Genomic DNA, 26,212 nt, shown 5'->3' with positions numbered 1-26,212 from the left:
ACCAGATTCCCCAAAGGGAAGAAGCCCGCAAGCAAGACCTGAGCAAAAGAGTGACTCTCCTTGCTTCCTACAGTTCCCAGCAACTCGTATTCAGAAGCATGCTGACTCCAGTGAGGCAGTATTCAACTTGTGAATATGGTTGCCAAGGGAACTACTTTGCCATGCAACTATGTAAGGGTGGAAGGGAATTGTGGAAGGGGCTGTCGCACATCCTTAGCTTGCAGGTGGCCCCAGATTCTGTCCCTGGCACCCCCACTTTGAAAAGGATTTGGTGCAGTTGAGCAGAGACAAAGGTAGCCTCTGATTCAATCCGTTGACACCCCAAAGTAACAGGATCCCGGGCAAAAGTTTGGCTCTGTGTAATAAAGCAGCCCTGGACATTCATGCAAGCAAAACCCACACTGGGCTGCATCTCTCTCTGCAATGTGCAGCATCCCTTTGCTGGTATGGTGTCGCTCTGGTCCCCCAGCAGAAGCAGGAGGGAGCAAGGGAGGCCCAGTGAAGCTTCCTGATTCCAGCGGTCCACAACTGAAGCATCAGATTAGCAGTGGGGTCTTGGTTATTAGTATACTAGGCATTTGTGTTCATGAGTCACGCAGTTGGATGATGCAACCGAAAAGGTCACAAGCAGACTCTTAGTCTTGTGCAGTTAAATCACTCCCATGTATCTGCTGCTTCAGGAGCCTTCACTGTTAATGGTGGGGTGCGTGTGTGCCCATCTGTGTCCATGTGCCACTTTGGACAGCACAAAGGTGCAGCAGCAATAGTAACCAAAGGAAGTGGACTAGGTGGTGTTGATGACCCTCATGTGGCCACCAGCTGCCAGGCAGGGCCTGGTAGGAACAGTGGCCTGCAGACTGAACAAGAGGGCTGTGGCAAACCTGCAGCATAACTGAGAAAAGCAATCTGGTGTTCTCCATCATCGCCAGCATCACACAACCATGTTCCCTGGGGCTGATGAGAGCTCCAGATCGGCCGGGGGCCACCAGATTGGTGAAGACAAGATTCAAGGACCTGCAATGTCCCAGGAGATACTTGTCACCTGCTCTCGAGCTAATAATGTGGTGGTTTTGTGTGTGTTGAATGCCCTTCTGATACATTATCTCAGTAATCGTAGTGATGGCGGTGAATGCAGAGCAGGGTTTTCATCTCAGACGATGAGGTAGTGCTGGCTCAATAAAAATAAATAAATCTGGCTCCTTTCCGCTAATGTAGTCGCTCCGTTCTGTTTATGGAATTGAAGACCACGAAATGTATCATAAGCTCCGTGAGTGGTTTCAGCAATACGGTCAGTGAATCAGAACCACCGAAGGACACAGACGGCTCCGTGGTGGAGTGCATCCTTTGCGTGCCAGGTGCCATAGCTACAGTCCCTGGATCTTCAGTAGCAGAGCTGGGGAAAGACCTCTGCCTCGTACCTTGGGGAGCCACTGAGAGTCACAGCAGGCAGAAGCCAAGGCTTTAACTCAATATGTTACCTTTCCATGTTCATATGCAGGCAATCCTCCCCATTTGCGCATGTTCAGTACATGTGCAACTGTGCACACACGAATTGCGCCAAACCCGGAAGTGACCCAGAAACATCTGCAGGGGCAGAACAGGGTGTTTGCAGGCTTTTCCAATGATGTTTCAAATATACTTAAACATGTGGTGCCTTGGAATGTATAAATGGGGGGTTGCTTGCAATCATAAGGATTTTTTTTTTAAAGAGGGAGCCGTGATTTCACATCTCTGCCAGGTTTCCAGATCCTGGTCTTTTTGCACGTCCGCTTCTTCAAAGCCTTTCAATAGGGCTCCTTGATCTTCCTCCCCTTCTTCTGCAGTGAACGGCGTCCCTTGGCCTCAAGAGTCCACCCGGCGCAACAGCCACACCTTCAACTGCAGGATGCTGATCCGGCCCCCGGACGAGCCGGTGGCAGAGAACCAGGAGGCCCGGCAGCGTTACGAGGTCATGCAGTGCTTCACCGTATCCCAGCCGAAACTGATCAAGGAGGAAGGCGAAGGTAGGAGCAGACGGTGGCTTGTTTGGAGAGGGAAATAGTGCTTGTGTGTGCAGTGTTGCATTTCTGGGGAGGGGAGAGGGAGAGGAGGAGGGAGGGACAAATCGTCCTCAGCCGTCCTCCTGCAGGACCTTCCTTGCAAGGGGACTGCGGCTCTCCGAAGGCTTGATATTCTGCGTGCCGCATTCCCTGCTCACTTTGGAGGGGAGGACTCAGGATGCCTGCAGCTCAACGTATGCAGCCCACAAGCCCACCCTTGGGGAGGTGGGAGGTGTTCTACCTGTGCAGCTGGCACAGGTACATCTGCGCTTCAGGCTTGAGTGAGAGGCAAGTGTGGCAGGTGCTTTGCTTGCAGGGCAAGCAGGAGTGCCAGAAGGTCTGGTGCAGGCCTGCCCCTTCCTCTTCCCAGTGGCAATCCTAAGACATTGCTGTTGTCTTTCACATTACCCTTTGTACAGAGCCAGTGTGGTGGAGTGGTTAGGAGCAGTGGACTCGTAATCTGGTGAACTGGGTTCGCTTCCCCGCTCCTCCACATGCAGCTGCTGGGTGACCTTGGGCTAGTCACACTTCTCTGAAGTCTCTCAGCCTCACTCACCTCACAGAGTGTTTGTTGTCGGGGAGGAAGGGAAAGGAGAATGTTCTCTGAAGTCTCTCAGCCCCACTCACCTCACACAGGGTGTTTGTTGTGGGGGAGGAAGGGAAAGTGAGCGGCTTTGAGACTCCTTAGGGTAGTGATAAAGCGGGATATCAAATCCAAACTCTTCTTCTTCTTCTTCTTCTTCTTCTTCTAATATTGGCAGGCCCCTTTAACACTGGAGAAACAAGCACAAGACCTTTCTGGTCTTGGCTGCAGAGAAGCAAATGAGTTGTCTCCCTTGATTGAGACTGTTAAAAGAAGTCGGGCGGTCCTCAGCCAGTGGATCCCAGGTGTTTGCTAACTAGTCCTTCCACTGCAGGAGTTTCCCCCTTGATTTGCATCACTGGGCTCCCTTGACGCTAGCAGCCCTTGATGAGAATGTGTAGCTTGCTCAAGCACCACAGTGGGTGGTGTGTGTGTGCGCGTGTGTGTGTGCGCGTGCTTAGCAGACCTGAGTTCAGGACTGGAATCTCAATACACATCTGCACTCTGGCTCAACCCCCGATGCAAAATAGACTTTCCATCAGAACACTTGGGGCTCATATCTCCACGGTGGCCATTTTGTTCCATTGCATTAGCTGAATTAATCCATTGCAGCTTACACAGGAGATCATGACTGGAAGGAATAAATCACACAGGGGTTTATGAGCAGATACTTTGCCCAGGAGATGATAGTTGTTGGCTTTCAACCACTGCCTTTTATTTTACAGTGCTGCCAGATCCAAATGGCCTCAGAATTAATTCTCCCAAACAATGAGGAACACACACCCACTGTGCCAGTGCCAATCGTTCTCCCCAAGCAAACTTTCTATAGTTCAGCTGTTGTGTAAGGTTTAACTCAACAATACGGCTTTTCATTTCGAAATGCAGAAAGGCATTGGCTTAGGCTTGGCTCCAGTGATCTTCTCTAAGCCAGGTGGGGGGAGGGGAACCTGCTAGAGCGCTTCCCCAAATTAACAAAGATGGGTTGGCAACCCCCAGAACTTTTCTTCTGTGCAAGAAGTCCCATCTCTCTGCCTCCATCTCCCTTTCCTCCTTGGAGTCCTTCCTTAAGGCCCACCACTCTAATGAGTCGTTTGCCCCAGTTCAGCCAGTGTGGTGTAGTGATTAAGAGCGGTGGACTCATAATCTGGTGAACTGGGTTCGATTCCCCGCTCCTCCACATGCAGCTACTGGGTAACCTTGGGCTAGTCACACTTCTCTGAAGTCTCTCAGCCTCACTTCACCAGAATGTTAGCTGCTTTGAGACTCCTTTGGGTAGTGATAAAGCAGGATATCAAATCCAAACTCCTCCTCCTCTTCATTCTCTGGGATGTCTCCTAGGAACGGCTCATGCCTCTGACACCAAACCCTAGACAGGAGCCACTGTTTCTGTGTTCCGTTTTCAGGTTGGTTGCAGGGAATGTAATTCTTTATTTAAAAAAAGATTCCAAGAAGAACTTGTGCTTCCTTTGGCAAAAGTCGCATCTTCTATGAAGGGGGATCTGCTCTACTCTTTGGGAATAGTGGTTTTGAAGGCGTGTATGCTGGGTGATGTTTGCTGCTGATGGCAGGCAAGCTCCTGTGAGGAGGCAATGCTTGCAGAGTCTGGAAGAGGCGAGTGAAAAGCAGGAGGGTTTTTCACAGGTAAGCACTTGCTCTGTATAACCCTAGTGCCTCTTCCCTGCTCACCTCCAACCTTGCTCTTCTTCTGCTTCTTCTCCTCCTCCTCTTCACGGCAGACTTGCAGTCCTGTCTGATATGCATCGCACGAAGATTACCTCGATCCACGCCTCCTGCTACGTCAGAATCCTTCATGACCAAGCAGGATACTACAGGTACCATTCAGAAGGGTAGCCAAGCCCTTGGCCCCAGAGGGCATTTCGCCCCAGTGCAGCCACCAATCGTGGCATGGAGAGGGTTGACTTGAGAGCAGGCATCCCCAAACTCGGCTCTCCAGCTTTTTGGGGACTACAGCTCCCATCATCCCTGACCATTGGTCCTGTTAGCAAGGGATGATGGGAGCTGTAGTCTCAAAACAGCTGGAGGGCGGAGTTTGGGGATGCCTGCTTGAGAGCAACTGGTAGCCTAAGTGCACTACCTTGGCCACAGTCTGCAGTTCCTGTGTATGTTTGGAGTTCTGTTTCAGCAAGAGAGGCCTCTGTTATCTTCAAAACTGGGGAGAACTCAGTAAGCACATCCCAGTTGTTCTCCTGAACCATTTCATAAGGAAACATGGCAAAAACTGAAAGGTGGGTAGGAGATCAGTGGAAGTGAGCAAGGGAAGGGAGGAGAAGGGACAGTGGCCAGCGCTCTGTGTGGAATAGTCTACTTATTTATTTCTAGAAAAAGAGCCCTGAGCAGGAGAATGGGCAGGAATTGTTTGCCGGGGCAGCAGGGAAGTGATGGAACTGAAAGAATGAAGGCAGGATATACATTCAATACAATTATTATTATTATTATTATTATTATTATTATGTATACCCCTCCCATCTGGCTGGGCTTCCCCAGCCACTCTGGGCGGCTTCCAACAAAATATTAAAATACAGTAATGCAACAAACATTAAAAGCTTCCCTAAATACATGCATTATTGGTATTTACCATAATTTTTGCTCTATAAGACTCACTTTTTCCCTCCTAAAAAGTAAGGGGAAATGTATGTGCGTCTTATGGAGCGAATGCAGGCTGCGCAGCTATCCCAGAAGCCAGAACAGCAAGAGGGATTGCTGCTTTCGCTGTGCAGCGATCCCTCTTGCTGTTCTGGCTTCTGAGATTCAGAATATTTTTTTTCTTGTTTTCCTCCACAAAAAACTAGGTGCATCTTGTGGTCTGGTGCGTCTTATAGAGCGAAAAATACTGTATTTATTTCTTGAGGAATTTATACCCTGCCTTTCAACCTCCAAAACAAAACAGTCAAGGCTGCTCGTGCAATTTTTTAAAAAAGCCAAAAAACTACCAGAACTATCCAGAGGACTTTTATTTAAATAAAAATAAAAAACGGAGCCACCTACAGATCCATAGATAAGAGTCAGCTGTGCTTCTGAATCCGCATCCCTCCATTGCTCTTGCTTTAGACCTTCAGTCCTAACGTGCTTCTCTCCCTTCCGCTCAGGTAAAATCATCTCCATCGACACCAGTTCGCTGAGAGCGGCAGGCCGGACCGGCTGGGAGGATTTAGTGAGGAAATGCATCTACGCTTTCTTCCAGCCTCAGGGCAGGGAGCCATCTTACGCCAAGCAGCTATTTCAGGAAGGTAAAAAGGCTCCTCTCTTTGCACGCACTGCCATTGTTGCTGGATAAGTGCTTTCCGGACTGAAAAATAAAACTGTGGATGGGGGGGGGGGGGGGACGACACACATCAGACAAAGGAGGCAAATAACGCTCCCAAAGGAAGTAGCTGAAATGGCTGACTAATGCCCGTGGCTTCTCTGGCTGGCAAGGGGGGGGTCCTTGCCTGCACACTCAATGGGATTCCATCAACCTGCTGCCAGTTGTCTCTCCACACTCCCATGGCAACCTTGCCTGGGAGGCTGTTGGCCTGCAGTTCAGGGGTGGCGTGCCAAGTCCGAGGCCTTCTTGCGGCCCTTTCAGGAAGGAAGAACTAAAGCGAGTGAGCCAAGTTATTCAAGGCTGGCTGCCTTCTTGGTCCCGAAAGAGGATAGAGATAGTCAAAAGTCTTTTTTCTTTTTCTTTTTTTCTTTTTATCCAGAAGGCTAGTGTGGGCATTGTGGTTAGAGTGTTGGACTGAGACGAGGGAGATTGGTTACCCAATGGCCTTGAAGCTCCCTTGGGTATCCTGTGATCAGTCATATTCATATTCTCTCTCTCTCTCTCTCTCTCTCTCTGTCTCTCTCTCCCCTCTTCTGTTCTCTTCTGCTCTGTTTTCTCTCTGTGTGTCTCTCTCAGCCTGACAGGGTTGTTAACTGGGATCCCACAGTTAATTCTCCCCTGGTCTCCTCGCTGGCCCAAATAGGACTAATTTAGCCAGCTAGCCTTGGTGATCATCTAAGATTTATTAGATGGATTTCCCCCCTAAATTGATTTTTTAATTCTGAATTTATTGTTATTCACGTTTTATACTGTATTTTATGCTGTTTTTTGTTGCATCAATTAAGTGTTTTAAATTTGTTGTTAGCCGCCCTGAGCCTGATTTTCTGAACCGGGAAGGGCGGGGTATAAATAAAAATTTATTATTATTATTAAGAGGATATAAGTGGGCACGGGACAGGGGATAGCTATAATCTATGCTCCCTTGAACTCCTTAAAGAAAGAAAGGGGGGTAAAAATGGAACAGATAGTTAAATTTCCTAGCGCTTTATCTTTTTATTGCTGTAAACCGCTTTGATATGCACAAATATTTTAATGGATAAATTTATACGCCACCTTTCCTGAGTGCTCAAAGCACCTCACACGCATAACCCTGTTTGACCTTCTAAGACCTCTGCAAGGTGGGTCAGTACATCACCCCCATAGTGTGGAGGCTGAGACAATAACGTATTTGCCTTTCAATGAATTGGTTCTTCTTATCTGTAGCCCTGGGAGCATTTGGCACCAGTGAGTTCTATGGATATTTTCTGGGTAGGGTGGTGGTGGTTGTTTCATGCTTCTTCCTGGTACCCAGGTCCCGGGGGTCTTTTTCTTCCCCCCACATCTCCCTGTATTTCCCTGGGCACTGGGGCGAGGGGCGGGAATAATATTTGGGAGCCAGCACCCTTCAAGTGCTCAGCCACAAACTGACTTGGGTAACCTTGACAAGCCACTGCCTCAGTTCTCCCATCTGTCAAATGGGAGCCATGTTCACCAGCTTCCACGTTGATGCGAGGACCAAAACAAAACACCTTTATACAGCAAAAACCATTCCAGAATCATTATTGGCCACGGTAAACGGAAGGCAGCAGAATGCTTCTCAATTTGTATTGTCTTATTTTATGTACTGTGGCTTGCCGTTGTTTTATTGATTATAGTTTAGAAATTATTTATTGTAACTGTTGAGTAGGATTTCTGGGAGGGAAGTACCCCTTTGCCAGTGCCCAGTCTGCGCAGTAGGTTTCGGCGCAAGGAGGGGAGGAGAAGGCTGGGGGTCATGCGTCTGTTATGCTGGGGGAGGTACAAGGACCACCCACTCCCAGATTCTGCTAGCGACTGAGCCGGACATGAACTTGCAACGCTCTTCACTGTGAATAGTTTGCACTGATAATAAAGCCTGGAAAAGACAGGTTGGAGTCTTGCCTGTTTGCTCTCGAGCAACCACACCAGCACCTGACAAATGATGAAATGTAAGGCATCCCAGCCCATTAACCCACGTTGTCTCTCTCTCTCTCTCTTTTTCCCCTCTTCACTCCACGTTTTCCTCCTCCCCAGTGATGACACGGGGCACAGCCTTCAGCCCATCTTACCGGTTCACACTGAGCGATGGGACTGTCCTGAGCGCTAATACCAAGTGCAGACTTTGCTGCCCTCAAGGCCCGGAGATGCAGCCTTTCATCATGGGCATACACATAATTGAGAGGTGAGTCTCAAGAACCAGTTTCATTACTCTTCCTCCCTTCCCTCCCACCCTCTGATGGTCTGGATTAAGCTGTGAGCTCCTTGGCTGGGGGACCGGCCTCTTTTTTGCCTGTGCAACCCCACAAGACACCAGGTACAGAGGTGGCACTCTTATGTATCAAATAACGGTGATAGCAGTTGACTTCCATCTCTTCCATTTGGTCTGGGACTTCTCGTTGAGGAAAACGGGCTTTTCCTGGGGAAAGTAGCGAGGCAGAAGAGGTCATAGGCCCAACAGAAGTGTAGATTTACCCTCTGTTGTCCCCTTCATACAGGATAGTTTTCCAATGATAATGTGAAGATTGTCCATTACCAGGAAATGGCACATTTTACCGCATTTTGTGAAGTATGGTGTGAGAGAGAGAGTGTATGTGAACAGGTGGGGCTCATGTTTGAGCCTTGGCCATTCAGAGGACACAGCTGTGAGCAAGCAGCCCCCCTGCCACACAAACACACCCGTTTTACCTTCAAAGAACCAGAAGGGTGTGTGTGTGGATGACTTTGGCCTTTTCATTCCCCTTCTGCCACCCCACCCCTAAACTTTAAAATACTGTTTTCTCCACCTGCTTTCTTTCCTCTCGTTCGCCTCTCCTTCACGTTCACCTTCTGAGTTAGAAGAGAAGTGTGCCTGGCCCTTTGACCCCTAGGAAGGTGGAGCTTGAAAAAAACCCCTAAGGCAGACCCTGGGTTTCAAAGTTCCCTGAAAAATCACAAGGGGGTTATCATGCCTTTTTCCGATGCTCAAGAGGAGGAAGAACCAGTTAGGAGCTTTCCCTTCTTTGGGCTTCTGGGCTTCTTCTGTTACAGAAAGAATGCTAGATGGGGATTTGGCCACATGTGGTGCAGTTCTGTGAATGTTTGTGGGACAACTGCAGAAGTGATCAAGCAATGGGATCACTGATCTTCCTTCTAATTTCCATGTGGGTAACTAGCTCCTATATAATGTTTCTCATGGGACGCGGGTGGCGCTGTGGTCTAAACCACTGAGCCTCTTGGGCTTGCTGATCGGAAGGTCGGCGGTTCGAATCCCCGCGACGGGGTGAGCTCCCGTTGCTCAGTCCCTGCTCCTGCCAACCTAGCAGTTCGAAAGCACGTCAGAGTGCAAGTAGATAAATAGGTACCACTCCGGCGGGAAGGTAAAGGGTGTTTCCGTGCGCTGCTCTGGTTCGCCAGAAGTGGCTTAGTCATTCTGGCCACATGAACCGGAAGCTGTACGCCAGTTCCCTCGGCCAATAAAGCGAGATGAGCGCCGCAACCCCAGAGTCGTCCGCAACTGGACCTAATGGTCAGGGCTCCCTTTACCTTTAATGTTTCTCACAAATCATCATCATCTTCATCTATTCTGTATACCCCTCTTCCTTCCAGTGATGTGGACTACCAAGTGATGCGGGTGCCAAGCCTTAGGGCATATGAAACATCCAAGCTGCCCCTCTCTTTCCTCCACTAATCACCCCCCCTCTTCTTTTTCCTGACTCAGAGAACATGGCACGCTGTCACCTCAAGAAAACACTAACTCCGGGATGCCTCTTCCCCGCGTCAGCCCCTCGCTGAACCCAAACATCTCCCCCGGACAAGGCATGGCTCTGCCCTCCCCTCTCCCTCCTGCCAACGGTAGCATGCTAACTGCCAGCGCAGCAGGCCACCCGCCGGGATCCAGCCTGCATAGCGGTGGCAGCGGCAGCAGCAGCAACAACACTGCCCCCAGCCAAGCCACTTTCGGATGTTCGCCTGGGAGCCAGATGGGAACGAACGTTGCCTTAAGCCAGGGCCAGGCCGGTCCCCAGAACAGTAGTCATGCCATGAGCCACAACAGCTCCCCGATGGGCAGCCCCGGGGTCACCCCACCGCAGTTCATGTCCCCCAGGCATCGGGTGAGCCCCGGGCTGGTCCACCGGCCCAGAGTGCCAAGCAACCCTTTCTCTCCCCCCATGCCCACCACGCACTCCCCGGTGGGCATGGTGAGCGGCTGTGGCTCCAGTGGCTCCCTCGGCAACAGGCCATACCCAAGCACCCCGCTGAACTCCATGCAAGGACTGGCCGAAGGGCCCAGCCCCCCAGTGGGCTACTCCACGCCCTCCCCTGTCCTGCGGCAGCCCAGCAACCAGAACTCACCCAGCCGGATGAGCCTGCCCCCCGTGAAAACGGAGCCCAAGGACAGCAAGGAGATCGCCTCCATCCTGTGCGACATGATCCACTCTGACGGCGGCCTGGGCAGCGCCAAGCCTGTGGAGCCGGGCTTGCTGCACGGCGGCGACCGGCTCTCCGAGGGCGACCACAAGGGCCTGCAGGCTACCAGCCACAAGCTGGTCCAGCTCCTGGCCACCACGGCCCAGGAGCAGCTGCGGCACGCCGACGTGGACACCAGCTGCAAGGAACCCTTGTCTTGCACGGGCTCCTCTGGGACCCCTGCCTCCGGGAACCCGGTGGGCAGTGCCTGCCCGTCCTCCCACAGCTCCCTGACGGAGCGGCACAAGATTCTGCACCGGCTCCTCCAGGAGGGCAGCCCTTCGGACATGGGCAGCCTGGCCGCCATGGAGCAGGAGAAGAAGGACAGCGGAGGGCCTGGCGCAGCAGCCCCTGCCCTGCAGAGCCAGGCCCCGGGGGCCCCGGATGCCCGGCTGGAGGCCGACGCCGCAAAGAAAAAGGAATCGAAGGACAACCAGCTCCTTCGCTACCTGTTGGACAAGGACGAGAAAGAGCTGGCGTCCAACCCCACCTTGAGCCTGGACGACGTCAAGGTGAAGGAGAACCCGGAGCAGCTGGAGCCTTGCGGCGTCGCTCAGTCCCTGCTCGCGAAGCCCCCCGTGCCAGAGGAGGGAAAGCTGCAGCCGCAGAGCCAGGTGGGTCTTCTCTCCCAGGGGAAGGGATCCTTTCCTCTTAGAAGAACAGCAAACATGTCGCTCCACGTTGGGTCTTGGGTCGCCGTGGTTGGCTCGCGCCTTCCTTGCTTGGCGCTGTAACTGTTTGCAATTGCACGACCTATCCCAGTGCAAGTGAGCTTTTTGCGTGACCCTGAGATTTGTGGATGCTCAACTTACAGTATTGGAGGGGGCAGGGTTAAATAATCATAATCATAATCATAATTTATTAATACCCCGCCCATCTGGCCGAGTTTCCCCAGCCACTCTGGGCGGCTCCCAATCAAGTGTTAAAAACAATACAGCATTAAGTATTAAAAACTTCCCTAAACAGGGCTGCCTTCAGATGTCTTTTAAAGATAAGATAGCTGCTTATTTCCTTCACATCTGAAGGGAGGGCGTTATTAGAAATACCCTTTTGCAGTCTGTCTATCAAGCCTTGATCCTTTGAGGAAGCAGTGGGTGAAACACAAGGGTTGTACACACAAGGTTCAGTCCTCACAATCTTCTGTTTAAAATGAATTGTGGCAAAGACCTTCCGTTGCTGGAGAGCTGCTGCCAGTCAGAGTAGAGGGTATTGGGCTAGATGGACCAGTGGTCAGACTCTGTAAAAGGTAGTGCCATTAGGAACGACATCAGGAACGGCACGTTGATTTTTGCATGATCTTTACCATACAACCTGCAAGCTGCATGGTTCTACTGAGTTTTCTGCTTTCTTAACGAAACTTCCCCTTTAAATGAAACATGTATGATAGTTTTCAGTAATATTATGTCCACTCTGGTCATTTATTTTCTGTTACTGAAAATACACAGAAACTCGTGCTTGGTTGAAATGCCCCTTCCTCGATTTCAGGGTCCCTTTTGCAGGCTAAGGGAGCTTGTGGTTGGGGAGGGATTCTAGCCAGTTTCAGGATCCAAAGCTCACTAGGATTCCACTCGGCTAGTGGCCATCTCTTCTCCACCCCATTCACAGAGCCTTAAAAACAGGGATAGGCAACTGGATCTGACCTGTGGCAGACCACTTTGACAGGTGGGTGGGGCCAACGATCTGCCACCAGCAATCCATTTTTTCTTTTCTGGCCGGCAAGCTGCGCTACAAAGGAAAACCCAAGCCAGGTTTGCCACCCGGCAACCGAGAGGCCAGAAATGGTCTTCCTTACATCCACCAGCTCTTCATATATTTTGGGACATGCAATGCCACTAATGCAGTCCTGATGGGGGCGCTGTGCTTTCAGACCAGAGCGCCCAGAACAAGGAGCTGGTTTGTTGGTTTGTTTTGCTCATGTTATGGTATAAAGGACCACAAATATAAAGCTAGCCCTGGTGATCATCTAATGTTTCTTGGATGGATTTTCCCCCTAAATTGATTTTTAATTTTATTGTTGTTCACGTTTTATACCGTATTTTATGCTGTTTTTCGTAGCATCAATTAAGTGTTTTAAATTTGTTGTTAGCCGCCCTGAGCCTGGTTTTCTGAACCGGGAAGGGCAGGGTAGAAATAAAAATTTATTATTATTATAAAACATAGTAAGATGGAGTAATAGCCGCATGCCAACACCAGCATCTGAGGACTCAAAAGTCAAAGGCAGGTGTTTCGATAGTGAAATTGCAAGACTTCAAAAGCACCACCCATGTTGTCACTGTTGGTAATGGAGTCCTGCAGCTGACCCAGTTCTCATATAAGTGTACCTGCGTCAGTGGGCATATCTTCAAAGATCACTTAATTTAGTTGCACACTGAAAAGAGGCCCGCAGTGCGAACTATTTACTAGGCAAAACGCCTGCCCCTTTGTGCCTGCCATGGCGTAAGGCAGAAGACAAACTTCCGTGCGGACTGAGGTGTTTTCGTTTTATTAAATTTTGCAGGAATTTTGTGCCCAGTGATTGCTTAAATCAGTGGCATTAAATCTCTGCAGTCAAGCCTGTTGCAAGGCTGCATTGTGGATTCTGTTGGCATGACGGAGCTACACACCTTGTTTCAGAAGCCCCTCTGGCATCACAAATAGGAGGGCAGGGGAGTTCACAGGCTTTTAAGGGGCTTTGGGCTATTCATCCCCGACATTTCCTGAATTCAAGAGCCTCATATGATGCGAGTCTGTGAATGGGCTAAGCACGGCTAAGAGAATTTTCAGTCTCCCTCCTGTTCACTGGCTGGGAACCGGCAACTTTAAGGTACCATTATCTCTTGTAATAGAGTTATTAAATGGCAATGACGGTTCCGTGCAAGAGAGATTTTGGCGTATAAATATTCATTACAATTGGCCGTGAATAGGAGAGAGCACTGCTTTCTTTTCTTTTCTTCTCCAGCTGAGGAAGATGACAACATGGATAAGGCTGTGTTAATCCTTTTTATCAAACAGACCAGGGAGAATTTGACATTTCAAGTGCGAGACCACTTACAGGCTTGCGTCAGAATGGGGCTTCTGTGTGTGAATAGCCCCAGAGCCCCTTGGAAAGCCTCAGATAACAAATAGTGCCCTAAAGCACCCTAATTAAATTAAGGGGCCCATTCATCTGGGAATCCCCACTTGGTGATCCCATCCGGCACTGGGACTTCAGCTCTCTTTGTATCCTGTCCCACAAAAGGCCCTTGAGCTGATGGCTTCCCATCAGCTGGTCCTGGCCTGCTCTCTCTGGTTTCTTCCCAGACTTTGCAAACAGAGCTTCGTCCTATGTCAGCTTCCCATGTTCCATCGCAGCGCTAAATCAAAAGCAAAGGCCGTCACGGTTTCGCAGGAAGCCTGTCGTGCTGGTTGCATTTTTGGCCATGCAGGTCAGAAGGAACCTGCGCACCTGAAATACGCCAATTTGGAAGCTTCTGAAACCCCTGAAATTATATTTCCCTGGGGGAAGAGTTATGGTCTTGCAAGGCGCTCGGTGTTAGATTTAACAGCTCAGGTTTTGCATATCCTGAAATGTGCGGATTTGCTCAGGCCTCTCCTGTGATCTGTCAAGCTCAGCAGATGCACTGTTTATCTTCACTGGCCCTGCTTCCATTTGGTTTTGATATGCTGGACTAGGAAACACAACTGTGCCTTCAATGTACCTGCTCTGTACGCAGATGGTCCACCACTTGCAGCCCTTGGCAGCATCTCCAGTTCAGAAGGATCGGGGAGCAGTGGGTAAGCTTCTTTCTAGGTCCAGAGGAGCTGCAGCCATTCGCAGGACTGGGCTAGATGAACAAAGAATCTTGGGGAGGAATTTAGTGGAGCACCAAGGGAATCATTTTTTCAGGGCAAGCATTTTGGCTAGACAAGAAAAGCCCCCTCCTCCCTGTGCTGTTCTGTGGGAGGGGGTTTCTCCTGATCCCACCCCAGAGCCCATTTCAGGGGGCACAAGGGAGAGGAGAGGGCAAACCCCATTGTGGAAGCAGTCCTATCTAGTTGTTGGTTTCTTTGTTTAGGGACGCTGGTGGCGCTGTGGTCTAAATCACTGAGCCTCTTGTGCTTGCCGATCAGAAGGTTGGTGGTTCAAATCCCCGCGACGGAGTGAGCTCCTGTTGCTCTGTCCCAGCTCCTGCCAACCTAGCAGTTCAAAAGCATGCCAGTACAAGTAGATAAATAGGTACTGCTCCGGCGGGAAGGTAAACGGTGTTTCCATGCGTAGGCCGAGTCAAGCAGCTCATCCTTGCTGCCTCCTCCTGGTGATGTTTGTTGTGTGCAGACAAAGGAATGTCTGAAGAGGGCTGTCCTGCGTTCCTAGTGCTCTTCAGTTGCTTTCTAGTTATCTCTCTGGGGGAGCGGGTGTTTTGAATTGGTTGCTTCTTCTTTTTTTACCCTTGTACATGTTAGCTGCTCCGGGAGCCCCTTTGGTGTTAAAGAACTGGGTATAAATGGATGAAATAAATGAATAATAACTATGCGAGCAAGTCGGAATCTCATCTGTGCCATGAACTCAGTCGCTGGAGGAGAGAGCCACTCAAGCAGAAATTTTAAGGGGGCACTTCTCTCGCTGGTGTCTAGATCCACAACAGAATGTTCTTAAAATACATTGTTTTCCAACTCAGTTCTGGGTCTGTCCAAGAGCAGACCTTTGAATTACTCTCTCTCAATTTCTATCATCTATCTCTATCTATCATCTATATCTATCATCTATCTATATTTATCAGTCTTATCTATCTATCACCTATCTCTATCTATCATCTATATCATCTATCTATATTTATCAATCTTATCTATCTATCACCTATCTCTATCTATCATCTATATTATCTAGCTATCTCTCTATCATTATCTATCTCTATCATGTATCTATATCATCTATCTATCTATCTATCTATCTATCTATCTATCTATCTATCTGTACAGTGGTACCTCAGGTTACATGCGCTTCAGGTTACATATGCTTCAGGTTACAGACTCCGCTAACCCAGAAATAGTGCTTCAGGTTAAGAACTTTGTTTCAGGATGAGAACAGAAACAGTTTCAGGTTAAGAACAGACCTCCGGAACGAATTAAGTACTTAACCCGAGGTACCACTGTATCATCTATCTATCTATCATCTATCTATCTATCTATCTATCTATCTATCTATCTATCTATGTCTGTCTGTCTGTCTGTCTGTCTGTCTATATCTCCTACTTCTACCCTGCCTTTTTCTCCAAGAAGCTCAAAGTGGTGTACATGGTTCTCCCCCTCCTCATTTAATCCCTGTGAGGTAGGCTAGGCTGAGAGGCTTCCACTGGCCCCCAAGACCACTCAGTGAGCTTCATGGCTGAATGGGCATTTGAACCCTGCTCTCCTGGTTCCCAGTCAGACACGCTAACCACTACACGGCACTGCCTCTCTTGCTGCGACCCTTGCACACCCGGCCACATGTGCACAGACTTGAAACTGAAAGCACTGCTCCTTGAGCCAGTTTGCCATGAACCCTCTTCTGCAATAGGGGGATAATTGCCCTGGCCTTCCCTCCAGCGATATTCTGAGACAGGGCGTGTGAAGTGCTTTGAGCACGGAGGAAGCACAATATAAATCTCTTTAGTTATTATTCCCCCCCCCCCCCCGGTAATTAAGTCCCGCATTTCCTCCCAATGGGAGCGCAGAGTGGCTGACAATACAGTATCGCGCGCACAGAATTACAAAACATTTTAAAAACCAGTTAAAAACCTAGCCAGAAATGAAAGTGGAATAGGAACCACAGTGACCTGGAAAGGAAACACAGTCAGCCAAGAAGGTTGGCTACATTCCAAGGATCCAAGTTAAACAGAAAGTGCCTAAACGAGGCCTACGTGTGGAACAACTGCATGTCATTTGGGAGGGAGCTGCATAACTGGGGGGCCACCACCAAGAATGCTCTGTCGCACATCACCGCCAGCCCCACAGAAGCTGAAGCTGGAATAACAAGCAGGGCATTCTTTGCAGAACCTTAATAGCTGGGCAGGGCAGTTGTGGAGGGCGAAGGCATTCTCTCAGGTTCCTGACGTTTGGGGCTTTGGCTACTAATGCTGATGCCTTGAATAGGGCTCAGAAATTCATAGTGTGGTGATTTGAGGATCAGGGTAATGTGATTCCCCCTTGCCACTGCAGAAAGCAGCAAGGCAGCAGCATTCTACATGCAAAGCATTGCCCTCCTAGCTGCTCCTGGTCTGGAAAGTGCTCTACATCTCCGCTTACTTGTTAGTTTTTCTCTGTTGGGCTGTTTCCCTGTTGCTTTCTTTTAGCCTTTGTAATCCTCCCATTACAGAGGCTTAAACTCAGTGGCCTTTGCACTGATTTCCATGACTCTGTAAGACTTTGCTTTTTTTTCTTTTTCTTTTCCTCCTGGACCTTTGCTCTTTATTGCTTCTGAGATGCAGAGAGCAGAACCGCAGGCTGCATTTGAGAGGTGTGCTTTATGGGCGGTCAAGATCCCTAATGCCAGCCTGGCCTTGGCCTAAATGGCAGCTACATCCTTGTTTAGAGAGGTGCTTCTGTGGCCCTTCTGCTAAGTAAACCATCTGCTCCTAATGTCCATTCCGGGTCACCCAACCACTGCCACAGTGTCCTTTCTCTTGGCAGATCAAGATGAGCAGGTGGCAGCAGAAGTTGCAAGGTTTTTCGCTGGGGCAATCAGAATAAGATCTACTATTTGACTATTGATTCAAAACCCTAAAATGTATTTTATATAACTGACTTTTTATTTCTATTCTTTGCATATCCTATTGTTGTTTTATTGCTGTGGCCAATGGCTGACACAAATAAAGATTCAATCAATCAATCAATCATGATGAAAGCGGCATGCAAATCACCCAAGTCATTATTGTAAACTTCGCCAGCCTCCAGAAGTTTTGAACTGCATCAGCCTCAGCCCATGGCTACTCTAGCTGCAGTTTTTATGCAGTAGTACAGTGGTACCTCTAGATGTGAACGGGATCCGTTCCGGAGCCCTGTTCGCATCTAGAAGCAAACGTAACCAGCGACGGCACATCTGCGCACGCACGCGTCACTTTTCACCTTTTCTGCGCGTGTGCGTGATGTCATTTTTAGCGCATGCGAAACCCAGAAGTAACGCTCTCTGTTACTTCCGGGTTGCCGCGGAGCGCAACTCAAACGCGCTCATCCCGAAGCACATTCCACCCGAGGTATGACTGTATAGCATACAATAGCCAGGGCTGGTTGTGTTAAACAGAGAGTGCTTTGTTTTACACTTGTTGAGCAAAACGATGCAAGTAAACCCTTATTTCTTCAGGCACCGTGATGGGCTTGGTTTCTCATTATATCATTTCCTCTCCAATTGTCTCCTTAGATCACATTCCCACCTTCAAGTACATTTCCAGAGCTTATTCCTTTGTTGAGGAGATTTGCTAAAATGTGTCAGTGAAGAGACAGAGAGGAGGGAGAGATAGAATGGATCTAAGCAGACAAGGCTGTCTCTTGCAGTTTTTCTTACAAATAACTGTGGAGAAATTTTGATCTGAGAGAGAGAGGGAACAAACCTTGGATCTGAGCTAATGAGACATAGCTGTCCTGCATCAATGCCCATCCTTAGCAGACAAAGCAGCTGTGGCAAAGATCATTTACCCATTGTGGGGAGGCATGTACTATCCAACAGCATCTAGGGTCTTGTGCTTCCCTTGATCAAGAGCACAGGGGAAAGTTGATCTTGACAGGGGACCTGGGAACAATTCAGCCGCAACTCAAGCAACCCACACATGAGCTTCTTCTTGTTGTTGTTGTTTAGTCATTTAGTCGTGTCCGACTCTTCGTGACCCCCTGGACCAGAGCACGCCAGGCACTCCTGTCTTCCACTGCCTCCCGCAGTTTGGTCAAACTCATGCTGGTAGCTTCGAGAACACTGTCCAACCATCTCGTCCTCTGTCGTCCCCTTCTCCTTGTGCCCTCCATCTTTCCCAACATCAGGGTCTTTTCCAGGGAGTCTTCTCTTCTCATGAGGTGGCCAAAGTATTGGAGCCTCAGCCTCAGGATCTGTCCTTCCAGTGAGCACTCAGGGCTGATTTCCTTCAGAATGGAGAGGTTTGATCTTCTTGCAGTCCATGGGACTCTCAAGAGTCTCCTCCAGCACCAGAATTCAAAAGCATCCATTCTTCGGCGATCAGCCTTCGGTGGCAATAAGTTCAGGGGAAGCAGTGAATCCCCGTTCTGTCTGAGAAGGCAGCTCCCAGGGCCTGAAGGATGCTGGAGCTCAGCTCTCAGAGTGTGGGGCACCATTGCTTGGAGCTTCCAAAACCCATATAGTGGCCTCATTCCAGGAATTCTGAAGAGTGCAGCTCAGTGCAAGTTAGGGATTGTTTTGAGGAGGAACGCAACATGGGAAGTGGCTCAGCCTTGTTTGCAATATTTTTGTATATACATTATAAACATTTCCCATTCTTCTTTAAATTCCTCGTCCTCTTGGTCCCTGAGCTTCCCAGTTAACTTTGCCATTTCGGCATAGTCCGTCATCTTGATTTGCCATTCCTCTTTCTTCGGGGTTGTCTCCTCCTTCTGTCTCTGGGCGATGGACATCCGAGCGGCGGCCGTAGCATACATGAACAGTTTCTTCTGATCTTTTGGGATCTCGGTACCTATAATTCCTAACAAAAAAAAGGGCTTCTGGTCTTTTAACAAATGTTAGTTTAAACATTGTAAACAGGTCAAAACATTAGCAGGATTCTAAATACACTTGTAATGAAAGTGTAAATATGGATAATTTAGGAAGACGAAATAATTGGAGAAATATGGCTATGCGGTTAAAATAGAATTAATGGACCCATAGATGGGATGGGGGAGGAAAGTCCTTGAGATTCAGTGTAATCTCAACACGTGGAACTGTATGACATTTTGATGTAAGTTTATCTCTTGTGGGTTTTTTCTTTTTCTTTATTTTTGGAAATTTAATTTAAAAAAATAAAGAAAAGAAAAGTAGCTAAGCCGATAGTGTAAGTGATTTAAAAAAAAAAAAATTCTAGTCCACCAAAAAGATGTTCAGGTTTTCAAAATAGCTTTGAATTACAAGTAGCTTTTAATGCAAGTAACTTTTAATAGTTTTTAAGGCCGGGGTGGCAAGTGGACAAGGCATTTGCTATCTATCTCTTCCGCAGCAGGGAATCTCTCTTGAGATGATGCCGTGTGGGCCATCATGCGATGGTTTAGTTAGGCCCTGTTGGCCTCAGAGGAAATGCCCAGGTACAGAAAGGCGAGCCAGCAATCTCACATTTTTCGGAACGCGAATAAGCAGAAATGTGTGCCTGTGTTTTCCTGAGCACAGTGGATGCAGAACTCCCACCTGGTGGAAATGGCTGCTCTCTTTCTCTCTCTGCAGGCTCCTGGTTATGAAACTTTTCCCCATGCGTGTGAATGTGTGTGTGTGTGAGAGAGAGAGAGAGAGAGAGCGCGCGCGACTGATTCAGCATTTCAAACATCTTGCTCTGTGGGTGTGAGAGTTGAAATGTCTTGTTTCCAAACTGGAACAGTTTCTGCTCAAAGAAAAGCCCACCTCACCTTGCCAATGTTTTCACTCTCGGAATGTTTCTGGATGTTCACTTTTTTTTGAGCCCGTGATGTGCTATCACTCTCTGGATCAAACTGAATGTAATGCATACCCTTCCCTTTTCTCCCGTTACATTACGGCGGCGGACTTATCTGATCAGTCCAGGCACGGTGTGTGCCTGGAACAGACCAGGGAAACTGAACACTGCAGTTGCTGTAACTGCAGGCCCAGCTTCTTCCATACAGCGTCCCCCCCCCCCCACTTAGCACTTAGCATTTTTCTGGTTGGAGGCTGTATGTTGCCATCCAGCCAAGTGTGAAATTACTGCTGGGTTTCTGCAGGATATGGTCCATGTAGAATATACAACAGCTTCTGACCTCCAATGCAGCATGGTTTGTTTGTTTTTTAATTAAGCATTGTTTGAAATAAAAGTGGTACCTTGGTTTACGAACTTAATCCGTTCCAGAAGTCCGTTCTTAAACCAAAGCATTCTTAAGCCAAGGCGTGCTTTCCCATAACAGCAGGGGACTCCATTTACAAATGGAACATGTTCTGCTTCCAAGGCAAAGTTCACAAACCAAAACACCTGCTTCTGGGTTTGCAGCGTTCTTAATCCAAGTTGTTCATAAACTAAGCTGTTCTAAAACCAAGATACCACTGTACTTGCAGAAAAGAAAGCGGAAGGATTTTCGCTCAGTGGTATAGCACCTTCTTGGCATGCAGAAGGTCCCAATCCTCAGCATCTCCTTATAGGTCTGGGAGAGACTCCTGCTCTAAAATCCTGGAGAGCCAATGTTGATCCTTGTAGACAACACTGAGCTAAATGGGCACAATGGTCTTAAGTTTATGCTGCATTATTACAATGGGACGCAGGTGGCGCTGTGGGTTAAACCATAGAGTCTAGGACTTGCTGATCAGAAGGTTGGCGGTTCGAATCCCCGCGACGGGGTGAGCTCCCGTTGCTCGGTCCCTGCTCCTGCCAACCTAGCAGTTCAAAAGCACGTCAAAGTGCAAGTACATAAATAGGTACCACTCCAGCGGGAAGGTAAAAGGCGTTTCCGTGCACTGCTCTGGTTCGCCAGAAGCGGCTTAGTCATGCTGGCCACATGACCCGGAAGCTGTACGCCGGCTCCCTCGGCCAATAAAGCGAGATGAGCACCGCAACCCCAGAGTCAGTCACGACTGGACCATTTACCTTTACTATTACAATTTTATTACTGATTGTTTGCCATTCTGGAAGCTTTATACAGAAACATAGCCAGGAAGCTATCTCAATCAGCATAGTATTTAGCATAAAAACATCAATATAGATTTTTTTTCATTTAATGAACATTTCACAGGCCTGTCTGAATTACGTGGTTTTCCGAATATGTCTGAAAGCCAGCTGTGATTATTCCTGCCAAACCTCTACTGGCAGGGAGTTCCACAGGACAGGGCTAAAGGCTCGGTCTCTGGGGAAGGCCAAATGAACTTCAGAGGTGTGGGGAACCCCCCAGAAGTGCTCTTATCAGGATGGAGCATAAGGAGTGGACCCAAGTTGTTCAGGGCTTTTGCGAATTTGCACTATCAAGGCCAGAGCAAAAGGGTTGTGGTTGGTTTCTTGTTCCACCCGTGGCTGCCCTTGGAGGTTCCACGGCTGACCTGTGGCCTTGCTTCCTTCCTTCAGTTTGCGTCGGACCTCGACCAGATTTTGCCATCGCTGGAGAAAGCTCAGCTGCCACCAGCACTGTGCGGGTCGGAGCCTGCCGAAAGTGGCGGCATTGCCATCAAGTCAGAGATCCTGACCCCCTCCCTCCAGTCTGGCACCGCCGCAAGAACTCCCACGGGGATGAGCTGTACGTACTTCTGCAAAGTCTTTCTTCCCTTTCTGTAACTGCCAGGGCTGGGCCTGCTCTAACTTTCTCGTACAATCGCTTAATCCACGTTCTTCACAATGTGTCTGATAGACTGGGGCCTGGTACCATTGCATTGGTGTGCTGAATGCCAGGTGTTGGTTGAGGAGAAAGAAGCAGTGGGAATTCTCCTTCCAAATTCTGCAACCAACTCCAACACTTTATAAGCTTGATTTGGCCGTGTTTAACATGGGCGGGCTTAAGATTTAGCTACTCGCATCACAAGGCAGGAGATGGACACATTAAGTGTTGGCTAGAGTCCTGTGCCAATTTCCTGCCAATTTAAGCTGACAAAAATGCAGTTTCGTCTTGTACGTGAACTAATTTGTTGTGCTGGGGAGGCAAAAGCCTACCTTGTCACATGCATGGAGTAGGTGACTGGACCAGGAAGAGAAGTTTGCCTAATCTTCCCTTAGTCTTCTCTCTTGTGGGTGTTGCCGAGACGGAAGAATGTGCCCCACGCAAGAAATGTCCTGTTGCCACCCTGCCTCGTCAGCTGTGGCTCTGCAACTCTGATCATGTATAATAATTTATTTATTATAATTTATAAAAATAATTTATTATTGATACCCCACCCATCTGGCTGGGTTTCCCTAGCCACTCTGGGCAGCTTCCAACCGTGTGTGTGTGTGTGTGTGTGTGTGTGTGTGTACACACATATATATATACACATATATACATGTATATATATGTACATGTATATATATATATACACACACATACGTACACACACACAAATAATAATAATAAATTTTTATTTATATCCTGCCCTCCCCAGCCGAAGCCGGACTCAGAGTGGCTAACAACAGTAAAAGTAACACAGTTTACATAAAATCACAATCAATTAATTGAAATACATTCTAAAATGAATTCATTCTAAAATCAATTCAGAATCAAATTAATGGCAACCATTGGGCTAGAGTTCTATGAGGATTACCAAAGGAGGGGGTCAGACTGTGCCTTGGCCAAAGGCCTGGTGGAACAGCTCTGTATTGCAGGCCCTGCAGAAAGATGTCAAGTCCCGCAGGGCCCATGTCTCTTGGGACAGAGTGTTCCACTGGATCGGGGCCACGGCCAAAAAGGCCCTGGCTCTGGTTGAGGCCAGCCTAACCTCCCTGTGGCCCGGGACCTCCAAGATGTTTTTGTTTGAAGACTGTAAGGTCCTCCGTGGGACATACCAGGAGAGGCGGTCCCGTAGGTACACATACACTTAGACATACACAAACAATACAGCATTAAACATTAAAAACTTCCCTAAACCGGGCTGCCTTCAGTTAGATAGTTGCTTAGTGCCTTGACATCTGATGGGAGGGCGTTGCACAGGGCAGGCGCCACCACGGAGAAGGCCCCCTGCCTGGTTCCCTGTTACCTCACTTCTCGCAGGGAGGGAACTGCCAGAAGGCCCTCGGAGCTGGACGATGGAGGTGGAGACACTCCTTCAGCATCCTGAGGGATGCTGCAGGGAACCCCCCTGAGGGATGTTGGGGGTTGCATCCCCAAATCGTCTGGAAGTCACCATGTTGGCTCTAAACCAAAATAAAAGGACTCGCAGGGAAGAAGCATTCATTTGCTTGATTTTACCATTGTTGAGCAGCACCTAAAACAGAGGGTCAACAGCCACCGGTTGAGAGCAGTCAAGAGAGGAGATTATTGAGCCCTAGTGACGTTTGTGAGCGACAGCTACTAGACGCATCAAAGGAGGGAGCTTTGCCTTCCCATAATCAGGAGGTCTGAAAGAGTGCTGTCAGTTCCCAATCTGCCCTGCTTCTTCCATTCCCTCTCCGATAAATTCCCAGGGCAAACGTCAGGCAGCTGCTTTCCACCCAAGCTTCTTCCTTGCATGCTAAAAATCCTTATTCCAAGGATCTGAATGCCTGCAGAAAATCCAGCTTATAAGGCCATTCAGAAGTCATTGGCATGTTTTGACTTGACTGGGCTCCTTGTACTGCTGGAGATTCGGGGACTTCAGTGATGCAGAAAAGTTTTTTAGAGTTGACCGTCAGTTCCATTGACTGGTGATCACTTTCCCTTTTATTCTTGTTTTATTGGAATGGGCTTTCGTTGGCCCATTTCGTTGGCCGGGAGTGTGCAAGCTTTTGAGTTAACACGGAACTGTTCTTCCTGGCAAAGGGCATTGTGTGATACAAAAGCTTACACATACCTTGGAAGTGGTCCAGAAGACAAAATGATCTTTTGGAATGGTTTGGAGTGGACCCTGAAATGTATACAGCAAAAAAAGAAAAAGAAAAAAAGTTATACGAGGTAGATATTGGAGTATATCTATATGGCCAGATCTGGTTAAGGAAACCAAGTAGATTCCATTAAACCCAAAACACTTGTCAAGTTGGTAACATTTTTTAAAAAAATCTGAATAAGGACTTTTTGATTTCTGGAAATTTTCAAATTTGAGGTTTCTTTTTTAAAAAAAAATCCTTTTGTGGTTTTGGTAAATTTCCAGGCAATCGTGCAAAAAAAAAAAAAAAAAAAAAAGCTTGTCTGTTTAAATGCTTAGCGTCCCTTTTCTGAAGCTCTCAAACAAAATAAATCGTTATTGGGAAGGTGCACAAAAAGAAATAGAGTTTGGAAATAAAAATTAAATGTGAAAGTTTGCAGTCAGGATTTCCAGCTTGTGGTTCAAACCAACTTGAGTGCTTTAGTGGCAGTTGCATGAAAAGAGTAACTGAAAAGAGCAGCGGTCCAAAAGAAGAATAAAGTAAGCCAATTTAATTTGGATGAGTAGTTTGGATGAGAAGAGGGGTCAGGAGAGCCCTCTGGTGGACTGTGCAAGAACTCCAGCACATGGTGGAGACTACATCAGTGTTTCTTAACAGGTGGGGGGGGGGGATACAGTCCCCTGGGCCCCCCCCAGGATATTCCAAGGGGGCCACAGCATAAGACTAGGGGGCCGCAGGGGGGAGAGAGAAGTGACCGAGAAGAAAACAGAAAAGAAAACAGAGAAGTAAAAAAGTTGAGAAACACGGCTGTATGTGGCCTGGATATTCCTTGCCATTGTTCACCGTTGATCTGAAATGCATGGCGTTAAGCCTGGCCACTCTTGGAAGTGAGGTTCCTGGAGGGTGAGCAGCCGTGCTGTTCCGAATGAGCCCATTGAGGTTTCTGCAACCCAGGTGCCAGCTTGATCCTTCTCTCGCATCCCTCTTAGTTGCTCCTGGGCCTACAGTTACCTTCTGATTTTTTTACTTCTGTGTTCCAGCTGTCAACGGTGGGCAGGGAATGCAGGCCGGCCGGTCCCCCTTTGAATTCTGCGACCCCCTGGAGCCGGTTCAGCTCAGGACGGCGCCTTTCTCCGCAACCAACGGCAGCAGCCCTCACCCTGGTTTGCCTTCCGAGCAAGGCAGGGGGGCGGTACCTGGACCAAGCCCCTTCCAGCCTGACACAGGTAGGGGCATCTGTCGGCACCGGAGGGAAAGGACCCCTGGCATTTTTCAATAGACAAAATACACAGTGGTGCCTTGGTTTACGAACTTAATCCGTTCCGGAAGTCTGTTCTTAAACCAAAGTGTTCTTAAACCAAGGTCTGCTTTCCGATAGCACCATACAAATGGAACACACTCAACAGGAAGCGGAACATGTTCTGCTTCCAAGGCAAAGTTCACAAAGCAAAACACCCACTTCCAGGTTTGCAGCGTTCTTAATCCAAGTTGTTCATAAACTAAGCTGTTCTTAAACCAAGGTACCACTGTATAGTTCTTCTCCCAATGACCCTTTGAGGTAGTCGGCCTGAGAAATGATGAGCCACTGAAACTCAGAACTGTGCAGGGATTTTCACCACGCTGTAGTCTGTCTCTCACTCCCATTTTGTTGTGAGTTATCATCCTCACCAGTTTATTGCTAAAGTACCCTTATTTTGTTTATTAAATTTGCATGCTGCCCTTCATCAGGGCAGTACACAACATGAAAATACAATATAAAAAAGGTGAAATACAGAATAAAAACAAAAGAAAAACCTTCCCACAACACACATTTAAAAGGGTATAAGATGTTAACCAGCCCAAGGCCTGGTTGAAGAGGAATGTTTTCACCTGGTGCCTAAAGATCTGAAGATCACAGGTTGGTATACCCACATGATGTAAAACCATGCAGTTTAAACCTTCAAGAAACCTTAAAACCTCATAGGAATTCGAAACTGAGATGAATTAAACTAACAAGCTCAACTCCCTCCAAAGGGCCTGAGCAAATAAATGTGTCTTTAAAAGTCATGCTTAACCTGCTAGGGAAATAAGCAGCCTAGTCAGCCCAGCATTAGTTCTGACATGTTAAGCAAATGCCCCCCCCCCCAAGCCTGCCAGCTCCGTCTTTCACCCTGAAGCAAGACACAGGATAGAATAGCAGAGCTGTGTTGAAAGTCAGTGCAGGGAAGCAGCTTCGCTG

General features: G+C 48.3%; 1 protein-coding gene and 1 long non-coding RNA gene across 7 annotated transcripts in view; both read left to right on the top strand.

The window, feature by feature from the left end:
- The window catches only part of LOC309338155, a 309,599-nt gene that overhangs the window by 164,705 nt on the left and 118,682 nt on the right, over positions 1-26,212 (top strand). The window lies entirely within an intron of this gene.
- Positions 1-26,212, top strand: part of NCOA1 (nuclear receptor coactivator 1) — a 304,047-nt gene that overhangs the window by 244,803 nt on the left and 33,032 nt on the right. For all 6 annotated transcript variants that reach the window (XR_014154526.1, XM_081854455.1, XM_081854456.1 and 3 more), the window contains 7 exons: positions 1,824-2,003; positions 4,359-4,454; positions 5,730-5,870; positions 7,979-8,126; positions 9,642-11,004; positions 21,595-21,763; positions 25,035-25,220. Coding sequence is in view for 5 of the 6 variants with exons in the window: in XM_081854455.1 (XP_081710581.1) it covers positions 1,824-2,003; positions 4,359-4,454; positions 5,730-5,870; positions 7,979-8,126; positions 9,642-11,004; positions 21,595-21,763; positions 25,035-25,220 (2,283 nt within the window). In the remaining variant the exon portion in view is untranslated. The remainder of the gene's footprint in view (positions 1-1,823; positions 2,004-4,358; positions 4,455-5,729; positions 5,871-7,978; positions 8,127-9,641; positions 11,005-21,594; positions 21,764-25,034; positions 25,221-26,212) is intronic.

This window comes from Podarcis erhardii (assembly GCF_964252035.2).
Source record: "Podarcis erhardii genome assembly, chromosome: 3".
Taxonomy (NCBI): domain Eukaryota; kingdom Metazoa; phylum Chordata; class Lepidosauria; order Squamata; family Lacertidae; genus Podarcis; species Podarcis erhardii.
Note: the sequence above shows the minus strand (reverse complement) of the source record. Positions and strands in the feature narration are given on the sequence as shown.